General features: G+C 38.8%; 1 protein-coding gene across 4 annotated transcripts in view; it reads right to left on the reverse strand.

The window, feature by feature from the left end:
- Window positions 1-23,504, reverse strand: part of LOC127582149 (ADP-ribosylation factor-like protein 15) — a 198,075-nt gene that overhangs the window by 107,087 nt on the left and 67,484 nt on the right. For all 4 annotated transcript variants that reach the window (XM_052037226.1, XM_052037217.1, XM_052037208.1 and 1 more), the window contains 2 exons: window positions 8,409-8,553; window positions 2,823-2,882 (listed from right to left, as the gene is read on the reverse strand). In XM_052037226.1, the coding sequence (XP_051893186.1) occupies window positions 2,823-2,882; window positions 8,409-8,553 (205 nt within the window). The remainder of the gene's footprint in view (window positions 1-2,822; window positions 2,883-8,408; window positions 8,554-23,504) is intronic.

The following is a 23,504-nucleotide window of genomic DNA, read 5'->3' on the forward strand; positions in this document are numbered from 1 at the left end:
TAACTGCCTTCTGAAATGGCCAAGCAAGCCATTCAGTTCCATCATAACCAATACATTAAAACAGAAGAATAAAACTAGACAGGTCATCCAGCATCGACCGAGGCACCAAATCCCAACACTGGAAAACTGCTTATAGTTCAGTCGATCTTCAAAGTCCTCATGAACATCAGGGCTTCATATCTAAGTTGGGAGAGCAGCTCTGAACTGGTCAATGGAGCCTTAACCTACAGACTTCATCACAATCCCTGGGTATGCCTTGTCCTACCAATGAGACTGACCCATCAGAGGGGCAGTAGCGTTGTAAGAGGCAAGAGGGAGTAGGCCTTAGAGCATTCAGCCTGGTTCAAGTCAAATATGGGTAAGGATTACCACCTACTTTCCTCCTTCAGTGCTGCCTAGAAGCAGCACTAACAGCAATAACTGACAGAATACAAGTCCATCACCGAGAGTGTTCGTGACATCACCACTAATCAAGGTGTTTTGAGTCCTGAAGGACACAGTTGCCAAACTGGGTCTAAAGGACATGACAGCAAAGAGCAAGCATCTACCTCACTTGAAATTAATTCTGAACTCGTGCAAGGCAGAGTTCCCATTAAAGTACAACAATAAAATTAGCTTGGAATATATGAACCCAGTTCACTGCCGATATGAGATTCTGCAGGTGCTGGAATTTGGAGCAACACACACACAAAAAGTGCTGCAGGAACTCAGCAGGTCAAGCAGCATCTATGGAGAGAAATAAACAGTCAATGTCTTGGCTCGAGACCCTTTATTAGTCCTGATGAAGGGTCTCGACCCGAAACGTCGACTGTATCTCTCTTCATTGATGCTGCCTGACCTGCTGAGTTCCTCTAGCAATTTTTGTGCATGTTGCCCCAGTCCACTGCCAACCTGCAGTGCTCAACTAGATCCTCCGCACCCAAGAGATCTCTATGATGCCAAGCAAATTCCTACAAGTAAAATTGCCTTAGGTTGCTCATTGCTGATATGCCACCTTCAGAACACCCTAATGGCCTCTTGACACTTACCTCTGTCAAAGAATTCTAAGTTATTTTTACTCGTGATCAGAAACATTTTAAAAATCCATCCAGATACAAATACTAAAAACAAAAACACCCACCAAGCTTTTAAAATTAAACATTTAACGATAGGTAAAATTACCCCACCACAGTGACACTTGTATTCAAATGAATGGGGCAGCTATCAATACATCAAGGCTGAAGGGGGTGCATACAAAGTGCTTCAGGCTTCTTCTGCAGGTCAGTGCTCCATCACTGAACTCAATAGGGAGTCCAGAGTGAAGTTTTGGACTTGTTTAGCCAAACATGAATGCATCTGAAGATGCGCCAAACTGCGAACAACTAGCCATGGACCTGATGTGTCAGTCATCCCAATTTGGCCTGTTAGGTTAGTAAGCAGTAGGAACACATCCTTCATAACTAAGAGCTTTATAGTCCATAAAATGTGTGCAATTAAAGCACACTAAATGGCCCCTGCAAATTTCAGCAGCTCCTAGGAACAGCACACAAAGGAAAACAAATCTGGGGGCAGAGAGAAGGTAGAGGTCCAATTGAGACCTTTATGGGTGAAAACTGCCTGGATGTGAGAAAGTTCAATTCAGCCAATGGAAGTACAGTGCCAGCTGTGAGCAAAAAGATAACGCAACATCAGTGATTGGGGGACAGTGGGCTCTTTCGTGGTTATAGTTACTAATACTAGATTATTTAATGAACTGAAATTAATTTCCCTAGCTGCCATGGTGGAATCTGAACATCACGGCAGCCACTGTCCAGGTCATTGAAATACTAGTTCAGTACATAGCATTACAGTACTGTACAATAATTTGTTATCACTGCATTGATGCCTTGCCTTTTTAAATCAGTAAACAATAAATACATGATTATGATATTTCAACGAAGATTCATTTTACCATCTCTTACTGGAACTTTACTTTTGTAAAAGTCTTCAAAAACAACGCAAATCTTGGGTTAAACAAAACCTGCTATTTCATTAATGTGGATTTTCCTTCTATGAAGTCTTGTACTATGTAGCATTGGTTCTTTATTTAGAGTTTCAAGTAGAAAATAAACCTGCCATTAAATGTTGAATTTTTTTGTGGAGCATTCTGCAATTAGAAAAAATAAGGGTAAATAAGTTTCTCATATAGAACAAACTGGTTCTTTGCAAATATACTGGCTATTTTCCTCCATTCATCACAGGGTATTGCTGGCAGCATTATTCACTCGAATCAAGCAGCTAGCTTTGCCATTTAAGAAGGCAGTTAGGAGTCAACCGTAGTGATATAGAATAAAAACAAACAATGCTTGAAATGCTCAGCAGATCAGGCAGCATTTGTGGAGAAGATCAGAGTCCAGGTTGATGACCTTGTATCACAACACATGTTAACATGGGTCTGGAATCATCTTCAGGCCCAAATGGGCAAGAATGACAGATTTTCTTCCTTGATGGATGTTAGTGAGCCAGCTGAGTCTTTACATCAATCTAGTGGCTTCACGGTCACCATTTCTGTTATTTAATTAAATAAATCTGAAATAAAAATCAAGTGAACAAATACCCCAGCTGCTATCATGAGCATTCAGCTTGCAGTTCTGAATCATTATTAGTTCAATATCATGATGATTACACTCCTGTATTTCAAATTTTTGCCAAACATTATTCAATAAGGACTTTTCCTAAAAAAAACAATTTTAAAATGGAGAAAATTGTCAACTCTTAAGGTGGCTTTTCAAGATGAAAATCTTAAGATAGAGGTGCTACAATACAACTTTTAGTACATGAATTCATTTAAAAACTACACATACCTCCTAGTTCTTTCACATTGAGGATTGCATTCTGGAATGGAACAGCTTTAATTCTAAAACCTAAAGTTCAGATGGGGGAAAAAAAAACAACTTATTATGACCAAAAAGCAGACAATAAAACATGAAATCAGCTTCAAAAGATGAGAATAATATTTCTTGATGAATGTTTGTGATAGGAAAGTCAATTATTTCCACTCTTTGTACTGAGTATCAGTAGCTCCTTTAGCTTTAAAAGTCATACTAAAATACATCAAATAAGCGTTTCTATTTATCACCACTAATTCTACTGGTAACCCTGAAGGATGTAGGCAATACAGATTGAGCAAATTGTATGAAATGGACTTAAAAGCAGTTTTAAATTGTACCCCTTAAAGTGGCAGAGCAAGGGCATTAATCTTGCCTAGTAGATTGATCCTGAATTTGGGAAACTAAAATAAATTCAGCAAGGCAAGATTTCCATGGTGAAGCCTCACTTAAGATAGAGGCTGGTACAGAGAGAGACTGTCTTTCCAACTTCCACTTATATTTTCCAAGGTATCATGCTGAACTTTCATGATAAACCAATTCACTCGATTCCCTTGCATTTAAATCAATAATGGAATGGAAAATGCAATTTCAAAGTGAGGTTATTGTTAATGAGCACGATATTTGCTATCCCATTGCTTTCTTCCTCATTGAAATTTCTAGAGACAAAGTCATGACCTGACTACATAGAAGAAAAGCACAAATATAGGTTAAGGGAATTGGATTTGAAACAGCAAACATTCAAGAGATACCTAGAACAAGTTTAAGAGGAGGGATGAAATTCTTCAAATGCCTCCAAAAACATAATAAAACAATGAGGAAGGAAAAGTTCAACAAAAGCAAATGCTTAATTTAGTCTCAAATCAAATTCAGTCTAATTTTCCAGGACATCGGCTACTTGACAAGGATACAGACTCTCAAACTATGGATAGCCTGAAATGCAAATACTCCCTTCTTTGCTGGGCCCCCTTACATGTTGAGCTTTCCAATACAACAGTTTAAGCTATTATGTGCCTTCACATTCGAGATTCCTGCTGACATCTCCAGTCTTAGCATCCTCAAGGGGGTAATACTATGTGCTGCATGCAAATTATAGTTTGCCTCCTTCAGATACTGTATTTTAAACTGTGTGTATTTCAGTTTCCATCTAATTCAGCTCACACTGCAAGACATGGAGAAATATCAGCATGCACTGTCAGCATATGCTGTAATCGATTTAACATATGCTCTGGACTTGCATCCCTGATCTTCCATGAGGCACTCTCCCCAAAACTGACAAATTCCTCAACAATTGTCATAATTCCATAAAACTGATTAAGTAGTCAACCATAAATGGGCTAATGGTAATTAACCCCCAAAGAACAAGCTTTCATTTATATATCTTTCACAACCTAGAACATCGCAATAAAGATACAGCCAATAAAAATACTTAGAAGTATTGTCACTATCTTATTTCTCTTTATAAATTGAAAACAAACCATCAAGACCACAAATCCTCAGAGCTCAAAGACAAAAACACCTCAATATTTTAAATTCATTAATATAAGGACATTAGGCATGGACATTAAACACTTAAAAAGATCATAGAGTTGTAAAGTACAGAAACTGATTCTTCACCCCACCACGTCCATACTGACCATTGAGTAATCTATATGAATTACATTTTATTTACTTAGCCTGTTGCTTTCCATGTTTTGGGCAATTCAAATACTAGTCTACATACTTAAGTCTGAGAGCCTCTGCTTCCCCTACCTCCTCAGTGTGTTCCAAATTCCAACCACCTTTTGCAAGAGAAAAAAATTCTTCAGATCCCCTCTGAACCTCCTACCCCTTCCCTTAAACCTATGTCCTTGGATTTTACAGTTCTGCATGGGAAAAAGTTACTTACTACCTACCTTACCTGTGTCCCTCAATTCTGTATACCTCAATCAGATTCCTCCTCAGTTCCCTCCGCTCCAAGGAAAACAAATCCAGCCTCTGTAGATTCTCCCATAACTGAAACTTTCAATCCTGATGAAATTCCTCTGCACCTTATCCAGTGCAATCACACTTCCTATAGAATGGCAACCAATACTGAAACAATTGTTAATTGTTTCAGCATCCCCATGTATTTGGCAAGTTGCAAATTTCCCCCACATGCTATGAAGAGATGCAAACTGATATCACTGAGTGGCTTAGCTGTAATTTGTTGATTATATTTCCATGCTGTTTGATTTCCCCACCAGATGTAATTTTTTCTCCATTTCAAGATAATTCTACAGATCATAATATTGCCATTTACTATCCAAGAAATGCAAGCACTCTATCAATGCCCAGACTCTGGGTTACAGCACTTCAGCAGCATGGCCACAGATTCATCAGATCTCATCTGCAACTGCAGAAAATGTGTCTGTGAATGTTTACATTTAGGTCATGTTTCTGTTTTACTTTCATCATTTTGGCAGTGACAATATAAACTAAATGGCACAATTTACAAAACAGATTGACAAAGATGTTGCCCAGACTGAAAATTTGAAGCTACAAGGAATGATTGGATTACTTAATGTTGTTTCCTTTGGAACAGAATAGAAGGGGACACGAGATGTATAGACTTACGAGGGGCTGGATAGAATAATTGAGAAGCAACCATTTCTTAGAAGAGATCAAAAACCAGGGGACATAGATCTAAAGTAATGAGAAGAATCAGAGATGAAGAAAAATATTCCCACCCAGGCGTTAGGGGTCTAAAATTTATTGCTTGGATGAGTGGTCTAGCAGAAACCCCCATGACACTTAAATAGCACTTGGAATTGTATCTGAAGAGATGTCACCTGGTGGGCTAGGGACATGTTGCAAGATGGGATTAGACTGGGTAACTGTTTATCAACCAGTACAGATACAATGGGCTGAATTCCAAGATATAAATTTTCCACAATGCTATGACTCAATTCAGCGTAAGAGTTGGGATGCATCTTGCAACTGAACAAAATGTTGGTCAGGCCACACTTTGAGTATTGGGAACAGTTCTGGTTGCTGCACTATAGAAAGGATGTGGCAGCATTAGAAAGAGTGCAGAAGATATTCACCAGGATGCCGCTTGGAAAGGAAGGTTTTCATAAGGAGAGATTGGTTAGACTGGGGTTATTCTCACTGGAATACAGGAGGCTGATGGGGAAATCTTAGAAGTTTATAAAGTTATGAGAGGCATAGATAGAGTAGGTGGTCTTTTCCAAGGGTGAGGGGTCTTAAGATAAGATTTCTTTATTAGTCACACGTACATCGAAACACACAGTGAAATTCATCTTTGTGTAGAATGTGCTGTTTGAGGTGAGAAGGGAGAAACTTAAAAGGAGATCCAAGGGGAAAGTTTTTCCATTTCTTAATAGTCTAAATTTGTCTTATGCATCATCTGCAGGATTAGCAGATTCAGAAAGAAATTACATCAAAACGTAGGAGAACTAGCAGTAGTAGTAGGCCATTTGGCCCTTGGAGCCTGACCTGTGGAGGCAAGAAGTTTCAGATCAAGACCTTATACCAGGACCATTATCACCGTTCCTTTTCACTGCTACTATGGAAACCTTATGAAAGGAATGTTAGCAGAAACCAGGAGGAATTGAGTTGACCCTGGAACTCAAAGAAAAATATAAAGTGCTGGGAACAGGGAACCTTTGATAGGGTGAGGCCAGGATTGCCTTGGTGAAAAGCTGTTGATGAAGCCACACAGTTAATGAGGACAGTTAGTGAGAGAAGAAACAAGGGAAGGGCAAATCTGTGAACTACAGGTCAGAGCTGTTAAGATAAAAAAAAAATGTCCAGCAGATAAGGCCATTTTCTTCCCCACTGACACAGTTAATGTTATAGATAGATAACCTGCAATTCTGGTACAACAAAAAGCAAATTACCTGAAAATGTTGATATTTCCTTGCACTTTCCTTCCCTCCCCTGCCTTCTCTGCAACTAAAACCAACTTATTTTCTCACTTTCCCAGTTCTGAACAGCCTTCAACCTGAAATATTCACACTATTTCTTTTTCTAGATGCTGCCTGGCCTGCTGAGCATTTCCAGCAGTGTTTTCATTCAGGTTTCCAGCATTTCCAGTTTTATTGGGGACCTGGACTACTCTGATATTAGCGTATTATTAACTTGTCAAAAAAGAGACAGATCAAGATGACATAGATGCATGATTGAAAGTGACTACTAAATAAAGTTAATGAAAATAAATGACACTTCTTTGACTCAACAACTAAGCCATTAAGTAACTGACCTACCAGGGAACCTAGATGGCAACAGGGCATGAAAGGGAGAAAGGAATTCAAGAATTATCAAAGTTAACTTGTTCTTCCCATGAAGAACATTTAAATATCTAAGCATGTGGGAATGCAATTAAGGATCTTCAACAGTAACATCTCAGGTGAAGCTATAGTTCAGAATGCTGGATCTTTTCAACATCTCAAAAGCTGGAGGCCATCCAAACTATTTGTCTGTGAAAGATGTACAGAATTTCTTTGGTGGGAAGGACCTCAAATCAAACACCATCAGAAAATAAATACAAAACTCATTGGGCAAATAGAAAGGTGGGTTTTGCCCTAAGTAGCCCAATGCTGGACAATAGATGGGAAGGACAAAAGGGAGACATGGTGAAAAGCAGTGCAGAAAGGTGAAGCCATGCAGCCCATCAGCTATCATCATCAAAAAGGTCACTGATCTGCATCATTGTTGCTTTCATGAAGGAAACCATTTGAGGTACAGAGGATTAGATGAATGAATTACCTCCTTAGTCTCCTACCACCATGTAGTATGAAAGGCCAGGAGTCAGATGACAGTGACAACACTACTGACCCCCACGGTCAGATGATAGCATTGCCTATCAGGTCGGAAGCTGCACCACTGTCAATCAAGGGTCCGGCTCCGCCTCAGCCTCAACCATTAAAGAGCACACCTGAGGATTGGCTCGTAACCCACCTTTGTTCTTGACCCTGAATCATTGGCCTGTTTCACCTGACCAGGCTCCACTCCGCTACAGCCCTATAAAAGATGGTACACGTGGGCTCTCTTCCTCTTTTCCGATTGCTGCTGGGGTCGAGACCACAGGTGAGAGGGTGCACTTCCACAGGGGTCTACAAGTGTTCTGAGTGGATTCCCAGTAGTGTAGAGCTGTTGTTTGTCCTGATTCAGGGGGTCCAGACAACGTATTTGTTCGTTCCCTGATCGTTTGTACCAGTTCGTTGTGTGTGTGTGAGAGCATGTGTGCACTTCACCCCTGTTGCGACTCCCCCCATGTTTCACGATCACCCTAGTGCGTGTGCGTGAGGGTGCATTTGTTCCTTTACATTCTGTTCCCACATCAGTCTTTGTGAATAAAATCCTCCTTTTAAAGTACAAAGGCTGTGTGTCCAGATACCTTTATCTTTAAGATAACAAAAGAACCTCTCTCATAACACACCAGTATTTAAAAATGACACTATAGGAAATGCTGCCAAACAACTAAAATTTATTTTTGCTCAGTCAGATTTCAATTTGCAAACTTCCACATCTATATATTTTATACATAATAATAAAAAGACAATTAGGAGTAGGTCTTACCTGTTGTAGGTATAATGCTGTCTGTGCTTTCACTACAGAGCTGTGTAAGCAAACTTGACTTGCCAGATCCCGTAAGGCCAACACAAACAACATCATATTCCGTTCGAGGTGAAGGCGGCCCTTTGCAGCACAAGGTTCGAAAACACTTTGGAAAAGAAGAACATCTTTAACCTTCATTGTTTTGAAAAACAGGATTCCAACAGATAGATTGAATGTAGCAATCATGAAGTAACCTATGATTCTGGGAGAGAAAATGATTCTATCAGATATTTTTCTTCATTCGATGGATTCAACACATCTATTTCCTTTTATGGATGCTTACATTTACATCATCCATTTTTATGGATTCCTGCACTACAAACAAAATTTCCTCCTCTGTTTTCCAAATTTCCTCCTATTCCATTTATTTGGGTCAAGGGAACATCAGATTGTGATGTTTCAAAGGATTTATCTATATTCATTATTTATAAATACCATAATGTATTCTATTATTACTTTAATTCTCCAGCTAAATCAACTGACATTTGTCATCAGGTTCTTTAGGTCATCATCCCCATGCCAACTTAATTGGTATCATTCTTTTCTTCTCTATCAACAATAATATGCATTAAATGAAACCTTCCTTTATTGTAAAAATATACTTCAGAAGAATTATCAAAATTTGGCACCAAGCCATGCAAGTACAGACAGATGAAGATATGATAAGAGGCAAGTTTTTGAGAAAAAAATCTTAAAAGACAGAAGAGATGTGAACAAAATTTTGGGGATGATTTCCAGAGTTTAGGGCCGAGGAACCTTAAGGCATGGCCACCAGTGGTATCTGGGTTAACAGAAAAAAAACAAGAACCCAAAGAAGGGTTATAGGGCTACAAGGTAGAGAGGGTCAAGAGAAAAGGGATTTGAAATCCCAGACCAGGAAGAAAAACTATTGCAGGAGATATTCTGGCTGCAACTGCTCTGATAAATCTGAACTAGGTGAGCATATTCTCATCCAGCTGAATAACCAAGACGAGGCTACAAAAGGGTTAGGCCAGCCTTATCAAACCTTTAATACCTTCTTTAATTTTCAACAGTAAAAGCACAAATGAGTCTCCGTCAAACAAAGCAAATATTAATTCATGGCAAAACTAGTACAACTTTGGAATGGTAGCAATGGTCCATAGTAGCATAGTCTACTTTGTGGTCTATATGGTTATCAGTATAATTTATGTATTAAATATTAATGGTAGGTGGGAAGATGACTATAATTCATATCTCAACTCTTAATGAGACATTTCTTCAGTTACACAAGATACAAGAAGCTTACAGTAGTACACAAAAGAATATGCAGTTGAGCACAATGGCTGATTACCTGAAACATGGCAATTATCTTATTAATGCTAATATCACACATCTCCACATCACGTCCTTGAATACAAGAATTTAAAAAGAATTAAGAACAGAAAAACTCAGCAGGTCAGGAAGCATCTGTGGAAAGAGAAATAGTCAACCCTTCATCAGAACTGTGAAAGAGGTTTGACCTGCTGAGATATTTTTTTTACAACATTTTCTGTTTTGATTTCAGATTTCCAGCCTCTTTCCCAGTTCTGGCGAAGGGGCAAAGACCTGCAATATTGACAGTTTCTCTTTCCACAGATGCTGTCTCGCATACCATTTTTATTTTCAGATTTCTAGCTTCTGCAGTTTTTTGTAATTTTCAACCTCCAAAGAATAGTTTACATAAATCTCATTTCAGATGAGACATTAAGCTGAGCCTCAATGCAGCCAAAAGAGTGCACCTGGCAATATTTTGAAGAGCAGAGGAAATGGCTCATTTATCCATACTAATATCCATCCCTTCTCCAATGTTACTAAAACTACATAATTATAGCAACTACACTTTATAAACTTTTTGGCCATTAAGTGTTGAGGAACATCCTATGGTATGCAGTGTGATTTGTTTTTTTAAAAATATATTTTAATTGATTCAGGACTATAGTTCATATACATTCTTAAAGAAAATGATTCAAATGAGCCCACCAGAGAAGACATCTCTCCAAGGAAGGGATACTACAATGCTAATTTTAAAAATTTTGTTTTATTGTACCAAAATTGCTTTACCTATTCCCCGGAAAAGTAGCCCAAAAGTGGGCTATTTTTATTCACGGACTTAATTGTCAGAATCAGGTTCATTATCACTGACATACGTTGTGAAATTTGTTGCTTTGCCACAGCGGTACAGTGCAAGACATAAAAATTACTACAAGTTACAAAAATAAATATATAGCACAAAAGAGGAATAACGAGGTAGCGTTCATGGATCATTCAGAAATCTGACAGCAGAGGGGAAGAAGCTGTTCCCATAACATTGAATGTGGATCTTCAGGCTCCTGTACCTCCTCCCCAATGGTAGTAACGTGAAGAGGGCATGTCCCAGATGGTGGCGGTCCTTAATGATGGATGCCGCCTTCTCAAGGCATCGCCTCTTGAAGATGTCCTCAATCGTGGGGAGGGTTGTGCCCATGATGGAGCTGGTCAATTCTACAACCCTCTACAGCCTCTTATGATCCTGTGCGTTGGAGCCTCCATACCAGGCAGTGATGCAACCAGTCAGAATGCTCCCACTGTACATCTGTATAAATTTGCAAGAGTCTTTGGTGACATCAAATTTCCTCAAACTCCTAATGAAACTCCACTGCTGTGCCTTCTTCGTGATTGCATCAGTGTGTTGGGCCCAGGAAAGATTGGTATTGTTGACAGCCAAGAGCTTGAAGCTGCACACCCTTTCCATCGCTGACCCCTTAATGAATACTGGTGTTCTCCTGACTTCCCTTCCTGGTCCACAACCAATTCCTTAGTCTTGCTGACATTGAGCGCGAGGTTGTTGTTGTGACACCACTCAACCAGCCAATCTCACTCCTGTAACGCCTCTTCATCGCCATCTGAGATTCTGCCAACAACAGTGGTGTCATTGGCAAATCTAAAGATGGCATTTGCGCTGTGCCTAGCCACACAGTCATGAGTGTAGTCATAAGTCACTTTCACATCAGCGAAAGGAGTGTTCCCTATGCTTTCCACAGCCCAAAGGGAACAAAATTAGCTTTGAGAAAGCTAACAGGATTTTTATGCACTATCAATTTTGGACTATATACTTCAAGAGCATCTTGAAATGGATAATTTGGATTTACCATCCCCTTCTGGATTAAATCAAATTCTGCAGTGCTGCTCTGCATAGTTTAGCACTGCTTCAACTGAGCCATTTCCAGAGATCTCATCAGGAAACATTTGAAGCTCATATAAGCTGTTAAGTTTTCTCTGTCTTAACACTCACACAAAAGCATTTGGTGAATCACGTTTCATAGAATTATAAAATGCATTAAAGAACTGCATTAGCAGTGTAGGAAAAGTTAGAGAGATACTGCTTTCAACATTATATAATCCTTACTAGTATGCAACACAAAACTATTTGAAAAACAGGCAAATAGCCAAAAGGGGATGTTTTATCAAACTAAAACAGTTAGTGCAAGTAACATAGAACTTGGAATAACTGCGGATGGTTTAGGAAACATAGGTATGAGCTCAGACATCATCATCATAGATTGGTTAATCCTTTTTAGTTACCAAGATTGCCATTCACACAAAGTAGAGGGTGTCACGATATACAGATCTACTGTTCAAATACTGCCCACCCATCTGAATTTGGCAATGTACTTTCCCTTCTCATTTATTGCAAGAGTATTCATAATAACTTCAACCTTTATAGTTGTTTAGGCCCTCAACATGATTAACCTAGCAGAAGTCTGACCATTTTGGCTGGATTGTAATCGCAACAAAACCTCAACAGCTGTAGCAAAACAAGAGGGAAAAAGGCAATAACATTTAGAGACAGAAAGCAAAGAGAGATAGAAACTATAGTGCAAAGTAACAGTGAATGGCAGGAAATGCAGTCAGAAGGACACAATTTGGACTTGCTGGGGAACAAGTTTCTTCTTAGCTCTCTGTCATTAGGGCAAGAAGATTAAAAAAAATGCACTTACTATCATGCACAATTGCCAGAAGGATAATAATAATCTTAGGGGACAAATTGTGCCAATAATACTGCATCCAAACAATTTCAACCAAAATGAAATTTTACCTCATTTTAACCATAAACACTGCTAAATAATGCATTTTTGTGTACTCTCAATTTGTAATCACTATTTTTCTTAAGATATTTACCTGTGGTTGGCCCCTCACACAAGTTCCTGCAGATTCCTAGGTTTAAATAAGCCACGAGTGTTGGTACGAGTTTAAATGTCTTTCCAAACAAAGACAAATCACTTCATTGTGTATGAATTCAATGAACCAGATACCTTAATATTTTTAAACTCTACACTTAACAAGTCCCAAGTTACACTTCCATTTTCCCTTGGATATAATGGTGGAAATTTCAATGCTGGTGAAAGCATTTCGGATCAGGTGTTAAAAGTTGATACAAGGGAAAAGTGGATGGTTTGTTTGAGAGGTAGTAAATCTGACATCACCTGCTTTTGTGAACACACTGAAGTTGGAAGTTCTGGTGCATTTAACCTTCTTCCATAGTAAAACAAAAGATAATATGGGGTATATAAATAGATGCAAGGGGTACTTAAGAAATAAAGTTCACTTCAAGTCCCAACCATTAAACTTTGTGCATAATTCTCAGCATCACATTCAAGGACAAATACAAAGCTATGCAATTGCAATTACACAGACAAGCTTGAAGATTGAATGTTTAAGACAGTGAAAATAGAAAGAAATCATTTCCAGTGGCTGAAAAGTCAATAATAAGAGGACACATATTTAATGGGAGTGACAAATAAACTAGCAACGACATAAAGGGGAAAAAAAAAACATTGAGATTTTGAATACATTGATAGGTGGCAGATACAGTTTGAATTATAGCCTTCATAATACAATCGGAGAAACACTGGGGTAAAAATATTGTGGGGTTTGAGGAAAGTGCAAGGGAGTGGGACTGCTCTTCAAATTACTGGCAGAGTTGTTGCAGTGATTGGCCTCCAACAGAGCTGTACTATGGTACGATTCCATGGTTTTGTAAAGGTCAGGTCATTGACAAAATTAGAGGATGGGGGATGTTTCTTAAATGATTTCCAGGAGGCACTTGATAGACTAGGTTGAGATTGAAGGCAATTTATTAAGTTGGCTAGGAAAGTGGCTGACTGACAGGAGATAGTAAGTGGGGATAATTGACAGTTACTCAAATTACTAGTGGGATACGATTGGGGCCACAACCAACCATCACATTTATAAATGATTCAGATGGTGGAATAGAAAAACAAGTTTATCAATAACGTACAGATAGGTATATTGTAGAACCTGGGCTTGGCAACATCAAATTACTTATGATTGAGACTGATAATAACAAACTAACTGGAATATTGAACTTAGTATCTCGCTGATAGCTAATGAACCAAAGTCAAGGAGTTAGAAGTTTTTTTGAACATGTTCCTTGATTTACGAAAGGGATGAATTCCTGGAAATCTCTTGGTTAAGTGAAGTTTAATAAACTGAAAAGACTGGGCAAAATGCAACAAGTGTACATTGCATTCCCATGGGCAGTATTTGGCATGACATTTGCTACAACAAAAAATTCATAAAGTGGACATGTACTCCAGTCAAAAATTCATAAAATGAACATCTGTAAATAGAGGAATAGCTGTACAGGTATATACAGCCTAGTTTAGATCACATCTGCTGGTGCTCCAGTTTCCTCCCAGAATCTGGGGAGAATAAAATATGGGATTAATATAAATAGGTGCCTAATGATTGGCAGTGACCCGGTGGGCCAAAGAGCGAGGTTCCACATGACAAGTAGAGGAGACCTGTACACACTATTGTAGATGTGCTGTCACCAGGGCGCAATACAATTTGAGTAATACTTTTCTACATTTGTACTTCTTGCATATCAATGACATATCATTTGCCTTCCTAATCACTTACTGAATCTCCATGCAATTTCAGTGATTTTTGTTCAAGAGTAATTAGATTTCTCTGAACACCAACACGGCTTGCCATTTAAAAAGTACTCAGCTTTTCTATCAACATGGATATCCACACATTTTCCCACATTATGCAAAGTATCCAAATTTGCTGATAATACAGAGCTAGGTGGCGATGTGCACAGGTGCAGGCACATCCCTACGCATTCTCTTAGCTGCTTTACATCCTCGTTACAGTGCGCCTCACCACTTAGCTCTGTATCAATCAGCAAACATTTTACATTTGATCCTCTCACCTTTTTCACCAATACAAAAAGTGAACAGTTGGAGACCCAGCACCAATCCATGTGGCACCTCACTAGCCACAGCCTCCCAATCCAAAAATGACTCACCCCTCTTTCCTATCTGTTAATCATTCTTCAATAAAGCATATAACCCTTAGTATTGTGCACTTTAATTTTGTTTAACAATTTCATGTGGCACCTTATTGTAGCCCTTCTGAAAGTCAAATACACTGCCTCAACTGATTTGCCCGAATCTATCAAAAAAACTTCAACAGACCAGTCAAAGATGCTTTTGTTTCCATAAATCCATATTCATTGCCTGAATTTATTATTTTCCAAGTATCCTGTCACCGCTTCCTTAAATAAACATTCCAAGATTTCTCCTACAACTGATATCAAGCTAAGTGGTAGAGTCAGAGAGTCAAAGTTGTATAGCATAGAAAAAAAAGCCCTTTGGTCCACCAAACCTATGCTGACCATCATGCCCATCTATACTAATCCCACTTGCCTGTATTAATTCCATATCCCTCTATGATAGAGGTATATAAAAATATTGAGAGGAATAGATAGAGTAGACAGTCAGCGCCTCCTTCCCAGGGCACCAATGCTCAAGACGAGAGGGCATGGCTTTAAGGTTACGGGTGGGAGGTTCAGGGGAGATGTCAGGGGGAGGTTTTTCCACCCAGAGAGTGGTTGGTGCATGGAATGCACTGCCTGGGGTGGTGGTGGAGGCAGATACATTGGACAGGTTCAAGAGCTTGTTGGATAGGCATATGGAGGAGTGTGGGATGGGGGGGATATGCGGGAGGAAGGGGTTAGCTAGTGTGAGGGTGGTTTGATGGACAGCACAACATGGTGGGCCGAAGGGCCTGTTTTGTGCTGTATGGTTCTATGATCTGCTCATTCAAGTACCTGTCCATATGACTCTTAAATTTTGTTACCGTTCCTGCCTCCACCACCTTGTCTACCCCTCAAATCTCCTTTAAACCTTCTCCCTCTCACCTTAAACCTATGCCCTCTAGTTTTAGACATACCTACCATGGGAAACAGACACTGGTTATCTATGCCTCTCAATTTTATATACCTCTATCATGTCACCTCTCAGCCTCATTTATTCCAGGGAAAAGATACCTAGCCTACACAATCTCTCCCGATAATCAAACCATTTAATCTGTGCAGGGTACTTGTGAATTTTTTCTTCACCTTCTCTAGCTTAATCACATCCTTCCTGTAGCGTGGTAACATACTCCAAGTGCGGCCTAACGTTTTGTGCATCTGTAACCCGATGACCCAACTCTTATATTCACTACCTTGAGTGATGAAGACAAGTATGCTATACACCTTCCTCATTACCCTTCTCTACCCATGTTCCTGTTTTCAGGGACCTATGTACTTGAACCCCAAGGTGTCTCTGTTCAACAATACTTCGCAGGGCTCTGTCATGTTCTGGCCTGGTTTAATTTCCCAAAATGAGTCACCTCATATTTGTCAGAGTTAAGTTCCATCTGCCATTCCTTTGCCCACTTTCCCAGTTGATCTAAATCCTGTTGTAACCTTAGACCACCTTCACTGTCCATTATACCAATAATTCTGGTGTCACCTGCAAACTTACGAATCATGCCACCCAGCTTCTCAGCCAAATCAATTAATAAAACACGACAAACAACAATGGGCCCAGCACTGATCCTTGCGACAGACCACCGATCACAGGGCTCTAATCCGAAAATCAACCTTCCACTACCATCCTCTGACTCCTACCGCCAAGCCAATTTTGTATCCAATTTGCCAACTCATCCTGGATCCCATGTGTTCTAACCTTCTGGACCAGCCTACAATGTGGGACCTTGTCAAAGGCCTTGCTCAATCCATGCAGACAACATCTACCACACTGCCTTTGTTAATCCTCTTAGTCATCTCCTCAAGAACTAAATCATTTGTGGAGTTATGATTTCCCAGTCAAAGTCATGCTGGTTATCTCTAATCAATCCTTGATTTTCCAAATGAAAATAAATCCTGACCCTCAGAATCCCTTCCAATAACTTTTCTGCCAAGGCTTAACAGTCTATAGATCACTGCTTCCTCTCTCTCCTTCTTAAGTAGTGGGGTTACATTTGCTACACTCCAATGTTTAGATACTATTCTGTAATCCATGGAATTTTGGAAGACAAACAGTGAATCCACTACTCCCATAGCCACCTCCTTAAAAATCCTAGGACAATTTTCCTGGTCAGTTTTCAGTCCCATTGTTTACTTATCCTAATTTCTTTGAGCTCCTCATTTATTCCAGATCCATAGTTCACCCGTTTCAGGAAGGTTTTCTGTAACTTCCACAAAGACACACACAAAATATTTGTTTAATATCTCTGCCATTTCCTCATTCATTAATATACATATTTTCTGTAAGAGAACCACATTACCTTTAGCCATTCTTCTTTTTACATATCAATAAAAGCTTTCACAATCTGTTTTAAATGTTTCATCCTAGCCTCTTGCATTGTATTTTCCCTTCCTTTATCAATGCGTTGGTCCTCCTTTGCTGAATCCTGAACTTTTCTCAATAGTCAGACCTACTGCCCATTTCTGACAATGTTACAAGCCTTTTTTTTTTGATCTACCACCATCTTTAAATTCTCTTGATAGCCATGCTTGGACCACTTTTCCTGTTTTGTTTTTGCCTTAAGGTATAAACATTTTGGTAAACTATGTAACAATTATTTAAAAGTTAGCCTTTGCTGGTTTACTAAGATTTTTTAATGTACTTTCCCAATCCATTATGGCCAATTCACACATCATGCCCTCACAGTTTACTTTATTCAGATTTTAGACCCCGAAACTTTCAAGATATTAAAAGGAAGGCAAGTTCTTGGTCTCCACCATTTCCACAGGTTGGGAAATCTTGGACTAGGGGACAGTTTAAAAATTAGAGACATACCTTTAAAGAGTTAGATAGGAAATAATTCTGTACAGAGTGGCAGAAATTTATAACTCTTCTACAAATGGCAAGTGATGCTAGATCAATTATTCGCTGTTAACCAAAAAACAGATTGCACATATAGCAAGATTTCTATTGAATACTCCACCTCAAATTGCTAACTGGCTTACTACTGTTCCTGTGATTATACATCAACCATTTCAAATTAATAAAGACTATTCTGACAAATTAAGTGGAGGCAATTCTTTGAATATGAAACTCAATATTAATACTACTATCCTTGCAAACAAGTTCCCTCCCCAATGAGTGTAATGGAAGTGATAAGAGCCCCAAAGCAATCAAAATTAGCAAGATCTCAACAGGCTCTGTCATTTTTGTGAAAAAGTTAGATACAAAACACTTCAGTACTGGCATTGTTTTCCTGACTGGAAAACAATTAACATTTTTCTATCACCCAGTTTAAATACTCTCTCCCCCCCCCCACCCCCCCCCATTTGCAAGATCATCTTCCTGATATGAAACCTGAATGGAATGCAACTTCTTGAAGGAGCACTTAATTGAAGATCACACTTTGGAACCACCTGGATTTAACTGTACCAAAGACTGAGGATTGTGCTTTATCTCATTTGAACACACAAGTATTGTTTATTACAGCGGCATGATTGGCACACCTTGTTTGCTAATCATATCCAAGAGAATTGTGTTACATTAATTGTGAAATGCAATTTGCTTATTATATAGCCAAGCACTTTTTTTGGTTTATTCATTTTTCAGGATCTGGGCGTCACAGGCAAGACCAGAATTGATTGCCCACACCCACTTGTCCTGAAAAAAGGCCTCATTCTTGGAAACCACTGCCGTCCTTCCAATGAATGTATTTGCACAGTGCTATTGGGTAGGGAGTTCCAAGATTTAGACCCAGCAATGATGACAGAATAATGACGCACATTTCCAAGTCAGGATGCTGTGCGACTTAGAAGGAAACCTGCAGGCAGTAGTGCTCCCATGAACCTGCTATTATCCTTCTTGGTGGCAGAGGACGTGTATTAGGAAGGGGCTAAAATGTAGCCTACCTGAATACCTGCAGGGCATTTTGTATATGATACACAATGGGGCTACTGTGCACCAGAGGTGCAGGGAATGAATGTTTAGGGTGGCAGATGGGATGCCTATGAAACAGGCTTCTTTATCCCAAATGGTATTGTGCTTGAGAATTCTTGGAACTACACTCATCCAGGCAAATGGAAAGAATCCAATCATGCTCCCACTTGGGGTTGGTGGGGGGGGGGGGGGGGAGAAAGGTGTGGAGAAAAGAGAAAAGATTTTGGGGTGTCGAGAGTCAAAAAATTACATATCAAACAACTTCTGATGCCACTGAATGCATCCCCAAAGTCAACTACTGTTATACAATTGTACCAGCTGCCTTCCTAAAGCCACAATGTCTGAAATAAAACACACCAAAATACCATGAGGTGTTGAAAATCTGTCCACATTTCATGGAGCAATTTATTTTAAATATTGCAAAGTACAGTACCTTTCAGTACTTAAAAAAAACAGCTTGCACTTCTCTTTGGTTCAATCCTTGCCTTCAAAACATGAAGCACAGATATTTGGCTTGATTGGCAGGTTCATTCACAAGCAGCATAGCAACAAAAGTAGTAAAAAATCTTAGTTGTGATCTTTTTGCAAAGAGAAGCAACTACAAAAGAACTGCAGCCACAACAGATTATAAAGGAAAATCCCAGCACAGAAAGAAAGAAAACTCTCACAATGGCACTGCTGCCAAATAAGGTAACCAAACTGCTAAAATCATTTACATCAACAAAAATGCCGCTTTTCCACAAAGGATTCAAATAACTGCAGAATTAATTTTGATTATCGCAAAGGAAAATTATATGAATATTAAGGGAAAGTATCAAGGTTGAGATCTTAAGGTTGAGTTGGACAGAAGATATTAATAGCCTGGCACGAGGCCAATACTGAGGCCATGGTTGAGCCCACTTGAGAAAGCACCCCTTGAAGAAGTGCCGACCTGATATCAAGACTAAACATTGGACCTCATCACCTGGGCTACAATCTCATGAGCTTTCCTGATAAATTTCATGACATGGGGCTGAAGGTGGAGTTCTGGAGAATCTCAATATTTTCCCTCTGGCCAGAAGTCAATACAGAAAAAGCTAAAATTGATGCCAGAGATCCACATCATTTTCATCAACAGGTTCAAAAGACAAACAAGTATCTGTCAGTTCTCATCGTTAATCTTTTTGCCAAAAGTCAACTGAGCCACAAAAGATCATTCAAGCTGTACTTGTACTTCAGATGCCATTACTAATGTTGAATAGAAATAAAAAAAACAATAAGCAAAAGTGGAAACAAAGTAGTGAATTTGCACAGTGGCATAATTAGTAGAGCTGCTGCCTTCCAGCTCCAGTGACCTGGTTGAATCCTTACCCTCCAGTGCTGTTGGTGTGAAGAAGTTTGTATGTTCTATTATCAGGTGGGTTTCTCTAAAGTAGTTTCCTCTCACATCCCAAAGTGGGTTGGTAAATTACCCGACCACTCTAAAATTGCCCCTGGTATGTAGGTCAGTGGTAGAATTTGGGACGGGGAATGGGGGGGGGGGGGTGCAGCGGAGGTGAGAAATGTAGTTAGTTGATGGAACTGAGAGAATAGGTTTTAGATTACAGTCAACACTAGTGGGGGAAATGGGGTTGCTCTATGAGCCAGCATAGACTTGGACTGAAATGGCCCCTTAGCCTCCTACGTGGTAAGGAAATATAACATGTTTAATTTGAGATTCTAATGGAAAAACATGCATGTTGAAAAGTGAACATAATTTAAGCAAATGTTCATTATCATGCTTAAAATAATAAATGGATCCAAAGTGATTGTTTAGATCCTACTCTAAAATCTATCTACCCAAAATCCAAGTTAAACCTCTAGTACAATACAAGGAGTGCATTCCACTATCAGGATTCCATCTTCCACATGAAATGCAAAACTAAAGTCCTGTCTGTAGCCTCACTGAATTAGTCTATGATACTTTTTGAAGAGGATGGGAGCCATTCTGGTGTACTGGTCAATATTTATCCCTTCACCAACGTCACTACAAACAGCAATCATCACGTTATTTGCAGGAATTTGCTGTGTACAAACTGGCTACATTGCAACAACAGCTAAGCCTGTTATTCACCTTTACTCTGGCTCTCACTGGAGAAATATTCGGAAATAGAAACAACAGATGCTGCCTAGATTGCTGCATTATCATGAAAATCTGTTGGGTGCAACATGCTGCACCACACAAAAAAAAACAAAAAATGCTCGAAATAGTACGTCAGGCAGCATTTGTAGAAAGAATGCAGTTAATATTTCAAGCTGACGACATATCATTTTTTATTAACTTCATGATATACAGACATAATTAGGGTGAATAAAACTTGGGGTCACGTGTTGAAGATTTCCATTTTAAAGTAGTCAAATCTGGCACACTTACACAAAATATTTGTGAGAAATAACTAATTTTGACAACTATCACTAGAAAAAAAAGCTTTCAGACACCACTAAGGTCCACCACAACTTCTAAAATTAGACAGCCAAAGTGTTGATCCAGAACCAGCATCATTGAATAATGCAGTGAAATCTTACTACTAGTACTAAAATGCGTCAGGGCAAGACGGGAGAATCTGCATAAGCAAATACAAGTGTTAGTTTTTCCAAAATACCAGTAGTGTTTCATCAAAAAAGTAGTTGCCTAAAGCAGTGCTTAATCAATAGACTACTAAAGTTTATTTTATTATCAATCAATAAATCAGTTTGCTATTTAAAAATTTTACATTAAGATTCTAGGAACTGCAGAATAAAAACCAAAGTGGAATTTTAACTCTTTAATGAATATATTAAGAAAAGGTAGTTTCAAGTGGTAGAATTGTTATGACACAGGCTATAACATTTCTAAATAGTGGTTGCAGGTGGGCAGGGGTGGATGTTGGAGGAAACATAAGGCATTTTGGTATGGGGAAGTAATCAAAGCAGAGACCATTGCATCTTCTCAACCAACAGTGAATTAACTACGAGAATGAGTAATAAAGATACAGAAAGACAAGGAGAAGTGCAGGTATATGGGATCCATTTGAGATTGTTCAAGCAAAGCACTGGCACCAACTTGATAAACCGAATGGACATCTCCTTTGCTATTCGTGGTAAACAGTGCAAGTCATGAGAGTATTAAAGTCATTTTCAAGTCATTGATACAAATAGAATATGTAGCAATAAACCTATTTTGCCACTTACATGGAAACTCAATTCTTCATGACCCAAAAAAGGTCTTCAGAGAGCCATAGTATAAAATCCCACTGCCAAAAAGTCCCGCCCACACCCCCGCCCCTGATCAACCTTAATTCCTTCCAATTTTTATTCTCCTCCATTCCGATTATCAAAATTTGCAGGCTGGGCATGGTAGATGGGGCTTAGGGGTGGAGGTGAATGCCCAAAACAGTTGTAGGTGCCCAGCTACAATGCTCAACTACCGTAATTTTATTTTGGAATGCGTAAGAAATTTCTGACCTATATTCATGACGCCATCTAACCCTACTACAGGGGAGAAAAAAAAAATCAACTTTTCCCACAAGGGTGATTGGAAAGAATGATGTGTGTTCCAGTGAAGATATGAAAATTGCATAAATTACACCAAAAACAGTATTTTTCTAAAAATATACAAATTCTTTGCAGCAAACAGTGGGGTTACATGTTAAAAACAGTGGATCTAGTCACAATTTTTTTCATTATTACCAAGTATTATCTCCAATTACATTTTAATTATTCAAAAAACTATTTAAATAAATGAAGGCAAGAGCCTAGACACAAAGTACAAGAAACCACCGTTGTAGAGAGTGCAGGAAAATGAGGCAAATTCAAACAAGACATCCCAATCACTACCTCTAGATCACATTCACAGGGAGCCAAGACCTGTGGAATTGAAGTATTTGGCCAAAAATCAAAATTGAACTTTCATGGACAGAAGAGTAATGTAGGATCCCACCTAGTTAGATAAAAGTGAGAAAATGTTAAATCCACCTCCAAAACTATTTATCAGCTCACCTATTGTCATTAGCTCCTCAGCCTCAAAGCCATCCAGGTGTCCTTGGACCCTCTTAAATAGCAAATTGCCCACATTTTTTTTGGAATAAATCTGCACATTGTACGAGGTGACAGTTCCATTTTGAGCTTTCAAGTATTAATGTTATTTTATGTTTTAATGGTTAACTAAAACAATTGCACTTATCCTATCTAATGGTCATGAAAATAAAAATCACAAAACAATGAGTTATTTGTATCTGGCAGATAAATGATGCAAAATCAAGGTGCAAACTGTATCTCAACAACTCTTCAGCCACATCTACAAAAATGGTTTCTGTAAACAATGGATATTAAAATTAATTCACCATGCTTGAGTAACAGTAGAGTAATTTTAATGCATTTTTCATAAATTCATGTTGGCTGGGATTCACTGTTTTATTTTAAAGATAAAGAGGACATAGTTTTTTTGTTTGTAATGCCCAGGACTTGGCCAAGAGCAAGCCTGACCTTATATACCCTGTTAGTCATGTCAGTAACTGGCAACATGCCTCAAGCACTTGATTAATAAATTCTTAATCTGGCAATGATAGCTACAGGAAACTTGCAAATATGCTTTCCACCTTTTCCAGCATCTGAGAGAAGGGCAAATAAAACATTAAGAGCTTCATCCAAAATAAATGGTACATATGTGAAATCTATTTAGCAGACCACATTGTGCATTTTAAACATTTTTTAAAAAGTGTTATTTGAAGAATGCATTATGGGGACTAGAGCATTACTAAAACATATAATCACACCTAGCAAACTTGATTTCACACCTGAAAATAACTGGTAATGATCAATT

This window comes from Pristis pectinata, chromosome 2 (assembly GCF_009764475.1).
Source record: "Pristis pectinata isolate sPriPec2 chromosome 2, sPriPec2.1.pri, whole genome shotgun sequence".
Taxonomy (NCBI): Eukaryota; Metazoa; Chordata; class Chondrichthyes; order Rhinopristiformes; family Pristidae; genus Pristis; species Pristis pectinata.